The 18,549-nt window shown below is 43.3% G+C and overlaps 1 protein-coding gene across 7 annotated transcripts in view; it reads right to left on the reverse strand.

The window, feature by feature from the left end:
* LOC115204324 (kelch-like protein 13) overlaps positions 1 to 18,549 on the reverse strand; it is a 68,468-nt gene that overhangs the window by 46,542 nt on the left and 3,377 nt on the right. For 2 of the 7 annotated variants that reach the window (XR_003880349.1, XM_029769799.1), the window contains exon 1: positions 6,313 to 6,760. Coding sequence is in view for 6 of the 7 variants with exons in the window: in XM_029769799.1 (XP_029625659.1) it covers positions 6,313 to 6,410 (98 nt within the window). In the remaining variant the exon portion in view is untranslated. Of the gene's footprint in view, positions 1 to 6,312; positions 6,761 to 17,488; positions 17,575 to 18,549 lie in introns of those variants that run through there. The other 5 variants (XM_029769805.1, XM_029769801.1, XM_029769804.1 and 2 more) reach the window with 3 other exon arrangements.

Here is an 18,549-nt window from a genome sequence, read left to right on the forward strand (position 1 = left end):
GTTTAAGAATGTTAAAATAGGACAAACCGCTGAATATAATTTCTGATTTTACCAGTGTCCTTGACGCAAGGATGAAATTAACTGTAAAGGACTTTGCATAGTGGCAAGGATAAACACCTGAAATTCCCAGTGAACTTCCATGGGTCTTCTGGGCAGTGCACCTTTGCCATTCCTTCTAAGCGTGAAATCTGCACCACTGGCAGAGGCTATATTTAGACACGAGTGGAATCACTGAAGGCAAACACACAGAGCCCTCTCTATAATAATCTCCAGCTAACACATATTAACACACACCAGCTCTTCTTCTGTGGACTACAGGAACACACCCCCATCCACATCAGAGGGGCTGCAGTGGAGCGGGTCGAGAGCTTCAAGTTCCTTGGGGTCCAAATCACTAAGGACTTAAAATGGTCTACACACCGTCGTGAAAAAGGCACAAACAGCGCCTCTTCCCCCTCAGGAGGTTGAAAAAATGTTTGGCTGCACTATCTACAGCTGCACCATTGAGAGCATCTTTACCTGCTGCATCACTGCTTGGTACGGCAACAGCACCACCCTCGATTGCATGGCACTACAGAGGGTGGTGAGGACAGCCCAGTAGATCACTGTGGCAGAACTTTCTGCCATCCAGGACCTTTATAATCAGTGTGTGAAACGAAGCCCCAGAAAATTGTTAAAGACTCCAACCACCCAAGCCATAGACTGTTCTCTCTGCTTCAGCAAAGCAAGCGGCACCAGTGCATAAAGTCTGAAACCAGACATCCTGAACAGCTTCTATCCCAAAGCCATAAGACTGCTAAATAGCTAACAAAATGGCTATACGGACTATCTGAGTTGACACTTGTATTATTTTTGTACTGCTTCCATGCACACTCACAGGACACCGCACACTTAAAAATGTTAACATATCTCGCATTACTTATCTCATATGTATATACTGTAAACTACACTATCTATTCTATACTATCTATTGCATCTTAGCCGCTCTGTCACTGCTCATCCATATATTTTATACTTATATATTCTCATCCCAATCCTTTACTAGATTGTGTGTATTAGGTAGTTGTTGTGGAATTTGTTAGATATTACCTGTTAGATACTGCTGCACTGTCGGATCTAGAAGCATAAGCATTTCACTACACTCACAATAACATCTGCTAACCATGTGTAGGTGACCAATAACATTTGATTTGACTCACGCACACTGACACTCCAACACACACACACACACACACACACACACACACACACACACACACACACACACACACACTTATACTCACTCTACACACACTCACATATAATCTTAATTTACGAAGCTGCTACTCTGTTCATCATATATCCTAATGTCTAGTCACCTTATCCCTATACCTATCTACCTCCATCACTCCAGTATCCATGCACATTGTAAATATAGTATTGGAACTGACCCTGTATACAGCTACTGACCGTGTACATAGCTACTGACCCTGGAACTGACCCTGTATATAGCTACTGACCCTGGAACTGACCCTGTATATAGCTACTGACCCTGGAACTGACCCTGTATATAGCTACTGACCCTGAAACTGACCCTGTATATAGCTACTGACCCTGGAACTGACCCTGTATATAGCTTACTGACCCTGGAACTGACTCTGTATATAGCTTACTGACCCTGGAACTGACTCTGTATATAGCTTACTGACCCTGGAACTGACTCTGTATATAGCTTACTGACCCTGGAACTGACTCTGTATATAGCTTACTGACCCTGGAACTGACTCTGTATATAGCTTACTGACCCTGTATATAGCTTACTGACCCTGGAACGGACTCTGTATATAGCTTACTGACCCTGGAACGGACTCTGTATATAGCTTACTGACCCTGGAACTGACCCTGTATATAGCTTACTGACCCTGGAACTGACCCTGTATATAGCTTACTGACCCTGGAACTGACCCTGTATATAGCTTACTGACCCTGGAACTGACCCTGTATATAGCTTACTGACCCTGGAAATAGCTACTGACCCTGGAACTGACCCTGTATATAGCTACTGACCCTGGAACTGACCCTGTATATAGCTACTGACCCTGGAACGGACTCTGTATATAGCTACTGACCCTGGAACTGAACCTGTATATAGCTACTGACCCTGGAACTGACCTTGTATATAGCTACTGACCCTGGAACGGACCCTGTATATAGCTACTGACCCTGGAACGGACCCTGTATATAGCTACTGACTCTGTATATAGCTACTGACCCTGGAACTGACTCTGTATATCGCTACTGACCCTGGAACTGACCCTGTATATAGCTTACTGACCCTGGAACTGACCCTGTATGTAGCTTACTGACCCTGGAACTGACCCTGTATATAGCTACTGACACTGGAACTGACTGTGTATATAGCATATTTACTTTGTGTTCTTATTTCTCCTGTGTTTTTGTTTTACCTCATGTTATTTTCAGTACTGCATTGATATTGATTACTGAATTGTTGAGGTTATGAATCAAATGTATTATAAAGTCCTTTTTACATCAGCAGATGTCAGAGTGCTGTACAGAAACCCAGTCTAAAACCCCAAACAGCAAGCAATGCAGAAGTTAGATCTTATTAGGAATGTATTTATTTCACTGTACTTTTGCCCGTGACATTAAAACTAAAAAAACAACCTATCCCTGTGGTAGATGTTAAACAGGCATCCCCATATGCTACTCAGTCTCCATGTTGAAAAAGGCCAAACCTAGTGAAAGGGGAGAAGCTACGCACACAGAGCCCATTCCCATCCTTACCGTAGGCTGTATAGAGAAACCTAGAATCAGAAGGAAAAATAGCAGCTGGGCCGGGCTAGGGAGGGCATGGCTCAGTATTAAAGGTTAGTCTTTTTGTTGTCATTTGTATAAGGGGGAAAAAGCTATTTGACTATCCTAATGTTAGAGACAAAGCGCTATATGCAATGGTAAAATATGTACCGTAAATTCCGGACTATAAGCCGCAACTTTTTTCCCAGCTTTGAACTTCGCGGCTTAAACAATGACATGGCTAATATATGGATTTTTCCCGCTTTCAATTTTTTTCTCTCCAAAAAAACCACATTCTGTGACGTGCTCAGTTTTTTGGCGGCATGAAGCATTCATTAGACCAATGAAATTGACGAACGGGTTAAGGTCAAACAACTTTTTGTTTACTGTTTAGATTAAATCGAGCGCTCTCAAACTTCCCATCATTCTGATTATGGTAGTCATTTTGTCACCCTCATCATGGCAAAGACAGGGAGAAATGCATATGATGCAGCTTTCAAGTTGAAGGTGATTGATCTGGCTGTTGGAAAAGGAAATAAAGCTGCTGCACGGGAGCTTGGTCTTAATGAGTCGATGATAAGACGTTGGAAACAGCAGCGTGAGGAATTGACTCAGTGCAAAAAGACAACTAAAGCTTACTGCAAATTTTTTATAACAAGCCGTGTTTCGTTAAAGCCTGTGTAAAGTTCATTTGTTTCAATGTACCGGTAGGCACCTGCGGCTTATTTATGTTTAAAAAAAAAAGTTAATTCAGTGGGTGCGGCTTATATTCAGGTGCGCTTAATAGTCCGGAAATTACGGTAGGTCTATAGCCCCATTATAGGCCTGTATGTTAGTTTCTCAATCCATATGAATCATCTTTAAACTAAGTCTCCCATGTGAGAATTGGTGGCTCCAGGACTGGGGTCAAGTCCTTGTCAATTCAATTTAGGATACAAAAATAAATTAACTATTTTGATACAATTATACGCAAATGTTCAATTTGAATTACATTTAGAAATGTACTGTGATTGTAAAGGAATTTTTCCCCCTGATGCAATTTTGGTTTTGGGAAATATTAGCCAAAACATTACAGGCAGAGACTTGATGTGAGTCCGATTGTAAACTAATGCACATTAAGACTCAACCCCTTTTCCTTTTAGAGATTTACCTGCCATTCCATTTACCTCAAACCCTGAACACTAGAACACTGAAGGCATATTCTTGGTGCTTTACCATGTAAATAGAATTGGGTGGATGGGAAAAATCAAACATTCTATGAGTCTGCAACGCATTAAGGAGTTCCCTTAAATAGGGCATGGACGACCACAATGTAAACAAACGTACAGTATTTGCATCCACTCAGGAGGCATAGAAAGGTAAGGTAAAATGTAGACATTTTTATGTCAATAAGCCTAATGTAACGGCATGCAATATCTAATGTAAATGAAGCATCTACTGTATGGTAAAGCATATATCGAGACCATCTCATTCATCTTGCAATAAAGAACTAGCAAACAGAGCCTAAAATTCCACTAGAAATATGAGGATAAAATGAAGCCAAAAATCAAAACACACATTCATCAACTGACCATGAGCCTTTCAATCTATGTTTAACTAAGAAGCAACGTACCAACGTTCATTTTCACTTTTCAGGATTGACAGCACTGATACCGTCTCTGCTCCTAAGGATGCCAGTCCTCCAAACCAGATTAATGCACACTGTCCTCCAAACCAGATTAATGTACACTGTCCTCCAAACCAGATTAATGTACACTGTCCTCCAAGCTAGATTAGGACAGGTTACGACTGTACACTATCCTCCAAACCAGATTAGGACAGGTTAATACTGTATACTATCCTCCAAACCAGATTAGGACAGGTTACTGTACACTATCCTCCAAACCGGGTTAAACCAGGTTACTGTACACTGTCCTCCAAAACAGATTATGACAGGTTACTACTGTACACTATCCGACAAACCAGATTAAGCCAGGTTACTGTACACTATCCTCCAAACCAGACTAAACTAGGTTACTGTACACTATCCTCCAAGCAAGATTAAGCCAGATTACTGTACACTGTCCCCCAAGGCAGATTAAGCCAGGTTACTGTACACTGTCCTCCAAGCCAGATTAAACCAAGTTACTGTACACTATCCCCCAAGGCAGATTAAGCCAGGTTACTGTACACTGTCCTCCAAACCAGATTATGCTTGGTTACTGTACACTGTCCTCCAAGCCAGATTAAAACAGGTTACTGTACACTGGTTAGGAAAGATACTCTGATCCCTGCCATTTACCAACAGCTAGCCTAGCAGGGTGACTGGGAGAAGACATGATATGGGGCTTCTCTCACCCAGAAAGGAGGAGATGGAGGGAGGAGAGCCTGGAGGGACCCTCCACATTCTGCCCTTCCCCCCTCCACAGCAACAGACAATAGCTCCTAAACCAGGGCAAGCCTGACGCCCTGACAAAGGAAGGCAGGCTCCTCCTCCCAAGCTTGCTGTGGCGGCCGACAGTCCTTGCAAGCGGAAAAACACAGCCCCAGGGAGGGCGGAGAGGGGCAGTGGATGTGGTCCTGGCCCCAAAAAATTGTAAAATGGGCCATGGCCATGGATAATAAGCCATACCACTCTAGAGGACAGCTCTCCGCTAGCTGGCCAGTCATCACACCGATCTAGAGGACAGCGTTCCGCTAGCTGGCCAGTCATCACACCGATCTAGAGGACAGCTCTCCGCTAGCTGGCCAGTCATCACACCGATCTAGAGGACAGCGTTCCGCTAGCTGGTCAGTCATCACACCGATCTAGAGGACAGCTCTCCTCTAGCTGGCCAGTCATCACACCGATCTAGAGGACAGCTCTCCGCTAGCTGGCCAGTCATCACACCGATCTAGAGGACAGCTCTCCTCTAGCTGGCCAGTCATCACACCGATCTAGAGGACAGCTCTCCGCTAGCTGGCCAGTCATCACACCAATCTAGAGGACAGCTCTCCTCTAGCTGGCCAGTCATCACACCGATCTAGAGGACAGCTCTCCTCTAGCTGGCCAGTCATCACACCGATCTAGAGGACAGCTCTCCGCTAGCTGGCCAGTCATCACACCGATCTAGAGGACAGCTCTCCGCTAGCTGGCCAGTCATCACACCGATCTAGAGGACAGCTCTCCGCTGGCTGGCCAGTCATCACACCGATCTAGAGGACAGCTCTCCGCTAGCTGGCCAGTCATCACACCGATCTAGAGGACAGCTCTCCTCTAGCTGGCCAGTCATCACACCGATCTAGAGGACAGCTCTCCGCTAGCTGGCCAGTCATCACACCGATCTAGAGGACAGCTCTCCGCTTGCTGGCCAGTCATCACACGCGGAGGGTATTAAATCGACACACAACAACGCTCCCATCATATTCTGCCCAATTAGGCTGCAATGAGAGAGAGGAGGGGGACTCCCCATACCCCAAAATAATACACACCGAACTGAAATCTAAAACTGAAAATACACCACCACAGCATGCTTTGAATGGAATTTTGTCCTTACTCACATATAGGCAGGAGAGAGCGGAGAGGACCTGGATGTCTTAAGAACTTGCACTGGGAATTTCCAGCTGACAGGAGAACCACTTTTCCATTTTAACGGCATGTTGTCACCAGCACGGAGCTACAGCGCAAACAGCGGCAAAGAGCATTTCCATGAACAGGCTTCCAGCGAGGGCTTCCATCCCACTCTGCCCACAAGGATCAGAGGCAGGGAGAGCAGCAGCGACAGCGGTGGAGTGGTACAGGCAGCAGCGCAGATAACACCGGCTTATGACACTAACGGTGGCAGTGGTAGCAGTGAGAAGAAGCCAATGGATCCTATCTCCTGTGTCTACAGGGGCAACGGCAGCTCATAGTCATCTCTGTTAGAAGGGAAAAAGCCTCCCGTCCTTTGAGGCTGTGCTGTCTCTAGCCCAGCAGCTCAACAACAGTGCCACCTTGTTAAAGGAGCGGCGACTGCAGTGCTGGGCTTGTTATAGTGAGGGGGGAGGTGGAGGGGAGAGGTGGAGAGGAGGGATGAGTAAGAGAAGGGGAGGAGAAAAACCCACAGCACTGAGCAGAAGCTTAAATACAGTAGCTAGCGTCTCCCCACCCTCAGGAGAGCAGTGCCTAAAATACCACTAGTTTGCACTGGGAAATAAAAAGGAACGTTTGGTATTTGTAACCAGCATTCCATTAAGTTTACATCCTCCAATTTATAACTAGTAATAAAACCTCTGCAGTGCGACTTCGCATACACCCACATAGGCTAGGAGGCTAGGTGTAATTCCATGTGGGAGATGGGAATATAATTATGTTTCTATGATGTACTCTACGGACAACTTGTCCCCCTACACCTTTGGAGGGAATGTTAATTCTCCACTCCAGACTTTAATCAAAGATAAAAATATAAGCCTAATATGCAAGCATGGCACATTGTATATCTACTGGTATAGGCTATACAATGAAAATCTCATTCCACTGGACCCTTGCAGTTAGATTGTCCCCTCATAGTGTCTCCTGCATGGTCGTCATCCATGGTGCCCTCTTATCTAGCAGGAACACAGAGGCCATCTCAATTGCATACTCCTCGTCTCCTCTCTCCTCGTCTCCTTCTCAAAACCCATTGGATCAGAAAGTCAAAAGGGGAGGGACCTTTGGCTTTCTAATCCAATGGGTTTTGAGAAGGGGACAAGGAGAGAGGATGCGAGGAGTATGCAACTGAGATCTTCCCACAGTGTGCAGTAAGCCATATCCTTGCCTGAGGCAGCTAGCTGATCAAGATGGAACACTAAAACACCTCTAAACCTCAGATCAACATTCACCCAAGCACTAAGAGAAAAATACAACCACTGTGCAGCTCATTTCCACGATTACAGTCCGTCTCGTCCAAAGAGCTCTGAAGGCCCTGTCAAGAAATCTAAAGCAAAGTAATTTCCTGTGTGCTACTTCCATTTTGACAAGCCCTCTCTCTAGCCCTTTGTTTCAAATCTCTTCTACTCCCATCGTCATAAAAAACGACCTATTGTGGAACTTCTGAAAGTGCCAGCCTCAGCCAAGCTGGGCCCCTAGTCACCCCACTCCTGCTTTCTCACTCTGGAGCTTAAGGGAATGTCTTCCAACCTGCCCTTAACCCCTCCCTCAAGGTTGACTCCTCACCATCTCATCCCAAAACTAGGGAGAATATCAACCAATAGAACCACTGCAGGTCATTTCATTGGAGCCATGATGTCTTGGGCCACTTCTTCACTGTGGAGCTCTTTCAACAGAGTACACAGCCTGGTCTCTCAGGCAGGGTAGTCATGTTCTCAGTCTCTGTCTGGGGTTTCAGAGGATGATGGGGAGAATATTTTTATGGGTGCAGATTAAACTGTATGATGGCGGTAGGAATGAAACAGACAATGGAAACCAGGGGATTAAAAACCCCTTTGTCAGATGAGTGGGGATGGAGCTGAGCCAGATGTGAGCACATAAAAAATATTAATATGAGTCTGTCTGAGTGAACAAAGCAAGGCTGAATATGTTCATTTGTACCTGCTCCTCCTCCATACAAAATACAATTAATATCAGAGTGAAAACACACACCAAGCCTGTCTCTGGATCAAAAAACTGAGCTCTGTGTACATGTTATACTGCCCTATACTACAGCCTGAGCTGTGTGTGCAGGTTATACTGCCCTATACTACAGCCTGAGCTGTGTGTGCAGGTTATACTGCCCTATACTACAGCTTGAGCTGTGTGTGCATGTTATACTGCCCTATACTACAGCCTGAGCTGTGTGTGCAGGTTATACTGCCCTATACTACAGCCTGAGCTGTGTGTGCAGGTTATACTGCCCTATACTACAGCTTGAGCTGTGTGTGCATGTTATACTGCCCTATACTACAGCCTGAGCTGTGTGTGCAGGTTATACTGGCTTATACTACAGCCTGAGCTGTGTGTGCAGGTTATACTGCCCTATACTACAGCCTGAGCTGTGTGTGCAGGTTATACTGCCCTATACTACAGCCTGAGCTGTGTGTGCAGGTTATACTGCCCTATACTACAGCCTGAGCTGTGTGCATGTTATACTGCCCTATACTACAGCCTGAGCTGTGTGCAGGTTATACTGCCCTGTACTACAGCCTGAGCTGTGTGTGCATGTTATACTGCCCTATACTACAGCCTGAGCTGTGTGTGCAGGTTATACTGCCCTATACTACAGCCTGAGCTGTGTGCATGTTATACTGCCCTATACTACAGCCTGAGCTGTGTGCAGGTTATACTGCCCTGTACTACAGCCTGAGCTGTGTGCATGTTATACTGCCCTATACTACAGCCTGAGCTGTGTGTGCAGGTTATACTGCCCTATACTACAGCTTGAGCTGTGTGTGCATGTTATACTGGCTTATACTACAGCCTGAGCTGTGTGTGCAGGTTATACTGGCTTATACTACAGCCTGAGCTGTGTGTGCAGGTTATACTGCCCTATACTACAGCCTGAGCTGTGTGTGCAGGTTATACTGCCCTTTACTACAGCCTGAGCTGTGTGTGCAGGTTATACTGCCCTATACTACAGCTTGAGCTGTGTGTGCATGTTATACTGCCCTATACTACAGCCTGAGCTGTGTGTGCAGGTTATACTGGCTTATACTACAGCCTGAGCTGTGTGTGCAGGTTATACTGCCCTGTACTACAGCCTGAGCTGTGTGTGCATGTTATACTGCCCTATACTACAGCCTGAGCTGTGTATGCAGGTTATACTGCCCTATACTACAGCCTGAGCTGTGTGCATGTTATACTGCCCTATACTACAGCCTGAGCTGTGTGTGCATGTTATACTGCCCTGTACTACAGCTTGAGCTGTGTGTGCATGTTATACTGCCCTGTACTACAGCCTGAGCTGTGTGTGCATGTTATACTGCCCTATACTACAGCCTGAGCTGTGTGCAGGTTATACTGCCCTATACTACAGCCTGAGCTGTGTGTGCAGGTTATACTGCCCTGTACTGCAGCCTGAGCTGTGTGTGCATGTTATACTGCCCTGTACTACAGCCTGAGCTGTGTGTGCATGTTATACTGCCCTGTACTACAGCCTGAGCTGAGTGTGCAGGTTATACTGCCCTGTACTGCAGCCTGAGCTGTGTGTGCAGGTTATACTGCCCTGTACTACAGCCTGTATCTAGGGTACTAAAGCTGCTCCTCTTTATTTAGATACAATCCTAAATCAAAAACGGAGAGGGCAAACATCTAAACATGGTAGTGGATCTGTCATGAAACCAGATAGTCCTAAATGTAGAGTTGCCCATTTAAAAAGACTAAGCTAGTTAGGCCAATGCAATTTCGCAATCATTGCATGTTCCATCATGAAACACTTTCCTTTTTCAAAAACAGAATGTCATCTGAACATCTATTAAAGAAACTGCGTCATTATTACGTTGTTTGACTTCTGCCCTGCAAGCCACAACAACTGAGCAGTATTATGAAGAACAAGACAGGCTGGGAACAAAGAGGGGAGGCAGCACTGATAGCCTAATCCTCAATAACCAAACTCCTCCAGCTTTTAGAGTGAAGCCTGACAATGGCTGCTTTTATCAGAGCCTTGGTGAGCATCAATCTGTGGACTTCTTTCAGAAGCGATTAGGGCCGTTGGCGGGAGGGGGTGGGAGAGGAGAGAGAGGGACAGCGAGAGAGAGAAACCGACAGACTCCTGAGCTATGCAGACACACTGACCCAACAGGCCTGGATGACAGGAATGCAACCTCACTGTGCTCTAACACTACTATCCTCTGTCTCACTTTAACGCACAACCCATCACTGTTCTAACAGAAACACACTGGACTAACACATACACCATATTAAAAAAAAAATGTTGACCATATACACATTTTCTTGTCCTTAAGATTGTTTTGCATTGTGTTTGGTGCACCTTGCCTTTGCCTGACATTTGTACTGGACATTAGGAGTGCGTTTACGCCTGTATGAGCATCAGGGGAACAGACAGCCCTCGTGACTGACTGCAGAACAGACAAACGCATACCATCTAGTGGACACAGAGGGAACTGTACTGTCTAAACGCCATATACCCCCTCAAGCAACTGCACATGCAGTCACCACCACACAGTGTGGTTCCTCATCCATCCCATCTCTGGCCCGATCAGAATGATCAAAACCTTCATCTCATCTGACAGTCTATCCAGCTGTCACAGGATTGGTAAAACAGTGATGAGGAGTATTTATTTCTTTAATAAAGCCCTTTTGTGGGGAAAAACCCATTCTGATTGGCTGGGCCTGGCTCCCCAGTGGTCTGCAACCCTGCCCAGTCATGTGAAATCTATTCATTAGGCCCTAATGCTAATATATCTATTTCAATTGACTGATTTCCTTATATGAACTGTAACTCAGTACAATCTTTGAAATTGTTGCATGTTGCGTTTATATTTTTGTTCATTATAATTGACCGACGTCGGTTCAATCATTTGAATTCCATTTCGTGCTTTTTTTCTGCGAGATCGATGTGCAGTTTTTGTAGAGATAAAGCAGATCAAGCCTGAACTGTGCGATGTAGTAGGGAGTTGACGTTTCCAACAAGCCAATATTCTACATAGTTTAGCGCTGAAAACGTGGTAATTAACTACAATGACCATAATCCATTGCACACACGCTTAAAAACTTGTCCGTTTGTGCGCAGCAGACACCGAGACTGAGAGAACGCACTATCGAGAGAAATATAAAGCAGTTGCTTCACGAGCCTGAAAGTACATGATCTAAGTGATTGATAGTTGGTATTCAGCAGTCATAAAAGCCTTATTTACTTTGAAGAACTACTAAAATAGTGGTTTTGTCAGACAGCATAGGCAGCAGCTCTATAGAGATGAGATGATGACTTGTAATTAAATAAAGTAATTTAACAAAACAAATGTAATATACACAACATCGGAAATATTTGAAAAAGTAATGTGAATGACTTATAGTTAATAAGTGATAAGCTGTAATGGGCAGTCACTACCAACATGGGACGTTTATGAATTGTTTTATTCTGTGTTACGGCATTGAACCCACATAACGTATTGTGCATTTAATGTAAAAAATCTAAACCGAAAACCGTGATCATTTTTATATAATCTAACTGAAACCGAATCGACATTAAAAAGTGCTAATGGCTCAGCACTATCCAAATAAGAACCATGTAAAAAAAGTTTTTAAAAGCAAGTGCCCTGAACGTCATGTTCCAGCTATGAAACAGCGCCTGGTTTGTTTCACATTTTAACACATTTCGCAAGGCTTGGCGATTATCAATAAAGAATATGCATGTCGTTATCAAAGCGTTTCTGGGGAGAGAAATAATCCTGCTGAAAGTGCAAGTTAAGAGAAACTCACCCAGTGTAGAAAAATGTAAGACTGAGGTAGAGAGCAACAAAAGTTTGCCTGGTTTCAGAGGGATGAGGTGATGAAAGCAGAGGCCCAGCAGGTGCTGAACGCTGAGGACTTCTACTGAGGAGTGCAGAAACAGCAGCAGGCTGGAGAAGGATGGATAGAACCTTGCTCAAGCCCTACAAACCTCTACCATAACAACACTCTATGTATGCCTTTTCACATTCTGTCTTTTGTCATGATCCACTTTCAGCCAGACAATACAAACTCTGTGTAGTCCTAAATAAAACAAGCCTGGGTGTAGTACAATAGAACTGCTACTAGAATTAGGCTTAGCTGGGTAATGGGTTACTGATTAATGTTTAACTTTTCACATTAACGGTCAATAAATCTTTCTTAAACATCTTAAATGGGATGAGATTAGCCTCATCTGCATAATCACAGACAGACAGTCAGAAAATACGGCATACAGACTAGAGGTCGACCGATTAATCGGAATGGCCGATGTCAAGTTTCATAATCGGTAATCGGCATTTTTGGACACCGATCACGGCCGATTACATTGCACTCCACGAGGAGACTGCGTGGCAGGCTGACTACATGTTATGCGAGTGCAGCAAGGAGCCAAGGTAAGGTGCTAGCTAGCATTAAACTTATCTTATAAAAAACAATCAATCTTCACATAATCACTAGTTAACTACACATGGTTGATGATATTACTAGTTAATCTAGCTTGTCCTGCGTTGCATATAATCGATGCAGTGCTTGTTAATTTATCATTGAATCACAGCCTACTTCGCCAAACAGGTGATTTAACAAGCGCATTCGCGAAAAAAGCACTGTCGTTGCACCAATGTGTACCTAACCATAAACATCAACGCCTTTCTTAAAATCAATACACAAGTATATATTTTTTAAACCTGCATATTTCATGCTAACATGAATTTCTTTTAACTAGGGAAATTGTGTCACTTCTCTTGCGTTCTGTGCAACAGAGTCAGGGTATATGCAGCAGTTTGGGCCGCCTGGCTCGTTGCGAACTGTGTGAAGACCATTTCTTCCTAACAAAGACAGCCAACTTCGCCAAACGGGGGATGATATAACAAAAGCACATTTGCGAAAAATGCACAATCGTTGCATGAATGTACCAAACCATAAACATCAATGCCTTTCTTAAAATCAATACACAGAAGTATATTTTTTTAAAACCTGCATATTTAATTAAAATAAATTAATGTTAGCAGGCAATATTAAACTAGGGAAATTGTGTCACTTCTCTTGCGTTCATTGCACGCAGAGTCAGGGTATATGCAACAGTTCGGGCCGCCTGGCTCGTTGCGAACTAATTTGCCAGAATTTTACGTAATTATGACATAACATTGAAGGTTGTGCAATGTAACAGCAATATTTAGACTTATGGATGCCACCCGTTCAATAAAATACGGAACGGTTCCATATTTCACTGAAAGAATAAACGTTTTGTTTTCGAAAGGATAGTTTCCAGATTTGACCATATTAATGACCTAAGGCTTGTATTTCTGTGTGTTATTATATATAATTAAGTCTATGATTTGATAGACCATTCTGACTGAGCGGTTGTAGGTTGCAGCAGGCTCGTAAGCATTCATTCAAACAGCACTTTACTGCGTTTGCCAGCAGCTCTTCGCAATGCTTCAAGCATTGCGCTGTTTATGACTTCAAGCCTATCAACTCCCGAGATTAGGCTGGCAATACTAAAGTACCTATTAGAACATCCAATAGTCAAAGGTATATAAAATACAAATGGTATAGAGAGAAATAGTCCTATAATAACTACAACATAAAACGTCTTACCTGGGAATATTGAAGACTCATGTTAAAAGGAACCACCAGCTTTCATATGTTCTCATGTTCTGAGCAAGGAACTTAAACTTTAGCTTTTTTACATGGCACATATTGCACTTTTACTTTCTGCTCCAACACTTTGTTTTTGCATTATTTAAACCAAATTGAACAGGTTTCATTATTTATTTGAGACTAAATTGATTTTATTGATGTATTATATTAAATAAAAATAAAAGTGTTCATTGTTCATTCAGTATTGTTGTAATTGTCATTATTACAAATAAAAAACAGCTGATTAATCGGTATCGGCTTTTTTTGGTCGTCCAACAATCGTTATCGGTGTTGAAAAATCATAATTGGTCGACCTCTAATACAGACAGAGTTAGGCTAGGTCACAGGGATCAATTCAGGGCAGTACAAAAAAGACCTTAGACAAAACCAATCGTCACACCGTATGTGGTTGAGGACAGAAGTAAGAGTCGGCTTTCCAAAATACAGAGTCACCCCAGTGGACAGGGTTTAATAGACATTGGATTTAGGTACTTGAGTTCATATGTGTGCAGCAGAAGCGCAGAGATACAGATGTAGATTTGCCAATTGGCGTGCATCGATGCAACAGATGGAAGCTGGTGAAAGCGAACATGGGGGAAACAAACCTTGCCAACAGCACACGTTCCCATGAGCTTGCTATTAAGAGTGCCTAGAAGAGTCAACTGTCCACCTCAAAAGAAGGTTTGCAGCAGTCTAGTGTTTGCTGGCCAACAACTGTGGCATTAGGAGTATCAACTTGCCAAGTGATACGCTGAAATGTTCCCACCCTTTTCATACATTGTTACTACCTCCATCTGGACATGAAATGTACATTATAGTGATCCTACTTAAATTGAAAATACACTTTGCTTAGCACAAAATGAAAGACAGAAATAAAAAACGCCTCAACTCCCACAATATACTCGCTAAAACCCAGTCAAGCTGCTGTATGGTTTATTCATTACAATAGCACTCAAAATAGTGACACTAGAGAGCTGAAGCTACTGTTGGTTGGGAGGGGAGGAATGATGTCAATAATAATTGCCAATCTGTGTGTTTGATTAAGCCATCAACCCCTCCCCCATCAGCTTGTAGTCTACTCTCGCTCCACTGCACCACGTTGTCCAGTCCAGAGGCACGCTCTCTGGCCAAAGACTGCCATTGCCTAGCAACTATTCCTTGATGCTCGTTTAGGAGGTAGCAAGCTGCATGACAACAGAGGGGCATGCTGGTCCAGTAGGTTTCGGTGGTGTCCAGATTTTCATAGCTTCATGCTGTTTCTATACCATACCGGGGTATACGGTATTACCGGCAGTGCAAGTCTTTCCAAACTTCCCATATTGGACACTAGCTAAATGCTAACAAGCACAAGCAAACGAACTAATTGCAAGGACAGACAACCCAGCTTATTATACAACTATCTCAATAGGCTACTCAAAGTTTGCCACACGCACAAAACAAATAATGGGAGAATGAGGGGTTGGTGTTGTACTGTTTCTGTTATGTCTGAAAATCTATAAATAAAGTTTAAATATATAAAATAATAATAATTAGACAGCAGGGATCTTGATCCAGGAGGAGATTGACTGTCTCTGCTGTAACCAAGAAGCTTGATCTTGAGCAAGTTAGCTACTTAGCTAGCAAGTTAGCAAACCAAATGCTGGAGCCCTGAGCTGTAGAGAATCTTAGATAGTTAAACCTATAGTTAAAAGATATTTAGCTGGCAAACAGTTGTAGTGAATTTCAATTGTAACTTGATCACCTCTCTTGCACAACAGTGGATCGTCATGTCCCAAAAGATTCTGTTTGCTCTTTGTTAACAAACCTACCATGTGGCTGGCTTAATCAGCTACTTTGAGGAAAAGCTTCATAATGAAACAATAATGCAACAGGTGAAATGAAGAACGCTATCTGCTTTATCTATTAACCTAGCGCACAAGTCGACTGCAGGTATTTATTTAAAAATAAAAAATAAGCTAGAAATTGTTTCAGCTGTATTGAAAATCATACCCCTGTATACCGCCCAAGTCCAGGGCTCTATCTACAGTGTGACAATTTTACTGGCATAAGCAGCTAAATATTTTTCTGTGGGATGTGGATTTTTTTTTTAGGCGCACCAGTGAGCCTAGAGAAATGTACAATTCTAGCTTTATTACCTCAAATATTTGTCATTGTGCTCCTACATTTCTTTGTGTGCGTGCCTACATTTTAACTTGGTAAAAAAGGGCAGTGTAGAGCCCTGCCCAAGCCTATGGTCCGGCAGCCTCAAACTACTGCTTAGCTTCAAAAGTACCTGACACAATATAATAAGGAAATACAAACTTTACAAAAGGGAAACAATAAAACCACACGACTGAAGCATTGCCCGTTAAGATCTGTTGTTGTGGTTATGGTCATGGAAATGACTGAAGGCAGGATTAGGTTAGACATAACAGCAACTTGTTTTGGTGGAAAGAAATACAATTTGTTAAAAAAAAAAAAAACAGTATACTTAAGTAGTCAGAGCTCATCATTCTAATAAACCATAGGTCAAAATGCACTGACACAGATTCTAGTTAGAGCTAAATCTGTAACATTGTTTCATGAAAGCATTTCTAGTTGAGGCACTCCACTAAAATCTTCATGAAGTGCTCCTAGAAGACAAAATCCCTGAACAGCTGCAGCAACACACAGGAAGGCACAAAGGACAGGGGCTTAGAGAAGCCTCGCTGACACTACACCAGAGAGGACACAGAAAAATACAGTCACGAGAGCAGCAGAATTTAAAATAGTCAACAGTCATGATGCTGTGAGTAACCTCCCCTGGCTCTCCACAATCACACAACTTCCTAATTCATTACCGTTGACGATAGTAACTGGCTTACGGATAAAAATCCACTCACAGCTTGAAATAAGGCATTAGTCACTTGGTACAAAAACAACACGTCCCAAAGAGGGGCCTGGAGACAGGCCCAAAGAGGCAGCCATTTACCCAGCAACAGGGGGACAATGACAGCCCTCTGACAGACTGAGTCATGGATACACGCTGTAACCAAACCTGAATCACTGCTGCAGCATCGTCAACAGCTAAGTTAGCCCACACACACTGAGCTGCATGAACACTCCATACTGAGTCCATGTCTTTGACTCACTTTAAGATGTAATCATGAATGTTACTTAACAGGCAAGTTAAAATAGAAACAGAATATTGCAAATGATGCAAGAGGTAGAAACTCAGATTATCAAAAAGGAAATATTATTTTTGTTTAAATCCACAATTTCTATCTCTGTCCGTGAGAGAAAGCAAGCAGACCTGACAAAAATAAGAGAGAATAAAAAAGATGTCATGTTGTTAGACTAACTTCACATAGTAATTCTCTCATCTCTTAATTAATAACGTTACATGTTCACACATAACATGAGAAAACCCAGAACGGCTAAAATGAGCCACTTCAGAGAAAAGTGAGGAACGTTGAATGATTGTGTGTATAGATGTAAAAGAAATGTTGGACATACATTGCACAGTACCTGTCGTGCAGTCCGAGGGACATCGTCTCCCCTCTGTGTACAGGGTGCTCCATGCCCTCGCCAAAACCACACCACTGAAAAACAGGTGAACAATACATTAATGATATTGTCAGGGCTCTTCAAAGGTCATTTAGGTGATAATACAATCATCAACCCCTTCGCCTGTACACATGAATAGCCTAAAGAAAGTTTGTGGAGTGTTTGCAAAATCTAAGATAGGTTCAGTCCTATCCCACTTCTCCACTGTCACCTTCTGTCCCAGTGAAAGCCGAAGCTCAGGGCTGCGAGACCGCAAACTGGAAATGGGAGATGGACAATCTACACTACTTTAACAGTTGTCACAGTGCTACCCCCCTTGCCAACACTGACTGACTCTTAGCCAAACCCCGTTCCCCTGTTAGGTTTCAAAGTCATAAAATGCAATAGGCTAATCCATTCCTGTAGTGCAATTGTTTTCAAACTCGCATTATTAACCGGGTAGTTTGGGTCCTGGATGCGGATTGGCTATAAGACGTGGTATATCAGACAATATACCACGGGTATGACACAAAAATAGGTGTTTACTGTTCTATTCATGCCAGTAACCAGTTTATAATAGCAATAAGGCTCGTGCGATATACCGTAGAGGTTTTCTCCCCCCCGAAATACCAACGCCACTGCTTAAGTATTACTATAAGAAATCTAAGATGTGTCAAATGAATGATATCCAGGTCTGGGCTCCAGCTATGCATTTCGTTTGATAACTTGCTAGCTAAGCGGCTAGATGTTAAGATCAAGCTTCTTGGTTACAGCAGAGACATTCACTCCCCTCCTGGATCAAGATCGCTGCGTCCAATTATTTTTGGTGGAAATAGCACCTCTTGTGTGCACTTCCGGTAATACCGTATACCCCGTATGGTACAGAAACAACATGACCATATGAAAGTCTGGACACCGCCCATCCCAAATAAGGCACCTCAGGGTATAACCCTGCACGGGCATGAATTTTAAGCCCATGATGTTCAGGACCGATAGACAAATTTAAGGCCCTGCCTGGAACCCAAAATAAC

This window comes from Salmo trutta, chromosome 12, assembly GCF_901001165.1.
Source record: "Salmo trutta chromosome 12, fSalTru1.1, whole genome shotgun sequence".
Taxonomy (NCBI): Eukaryota; Metazoa; Chordata; class Actinopteri; order Salmoniformes; family Salmonidae; genus Salmo; species Salmo trutta.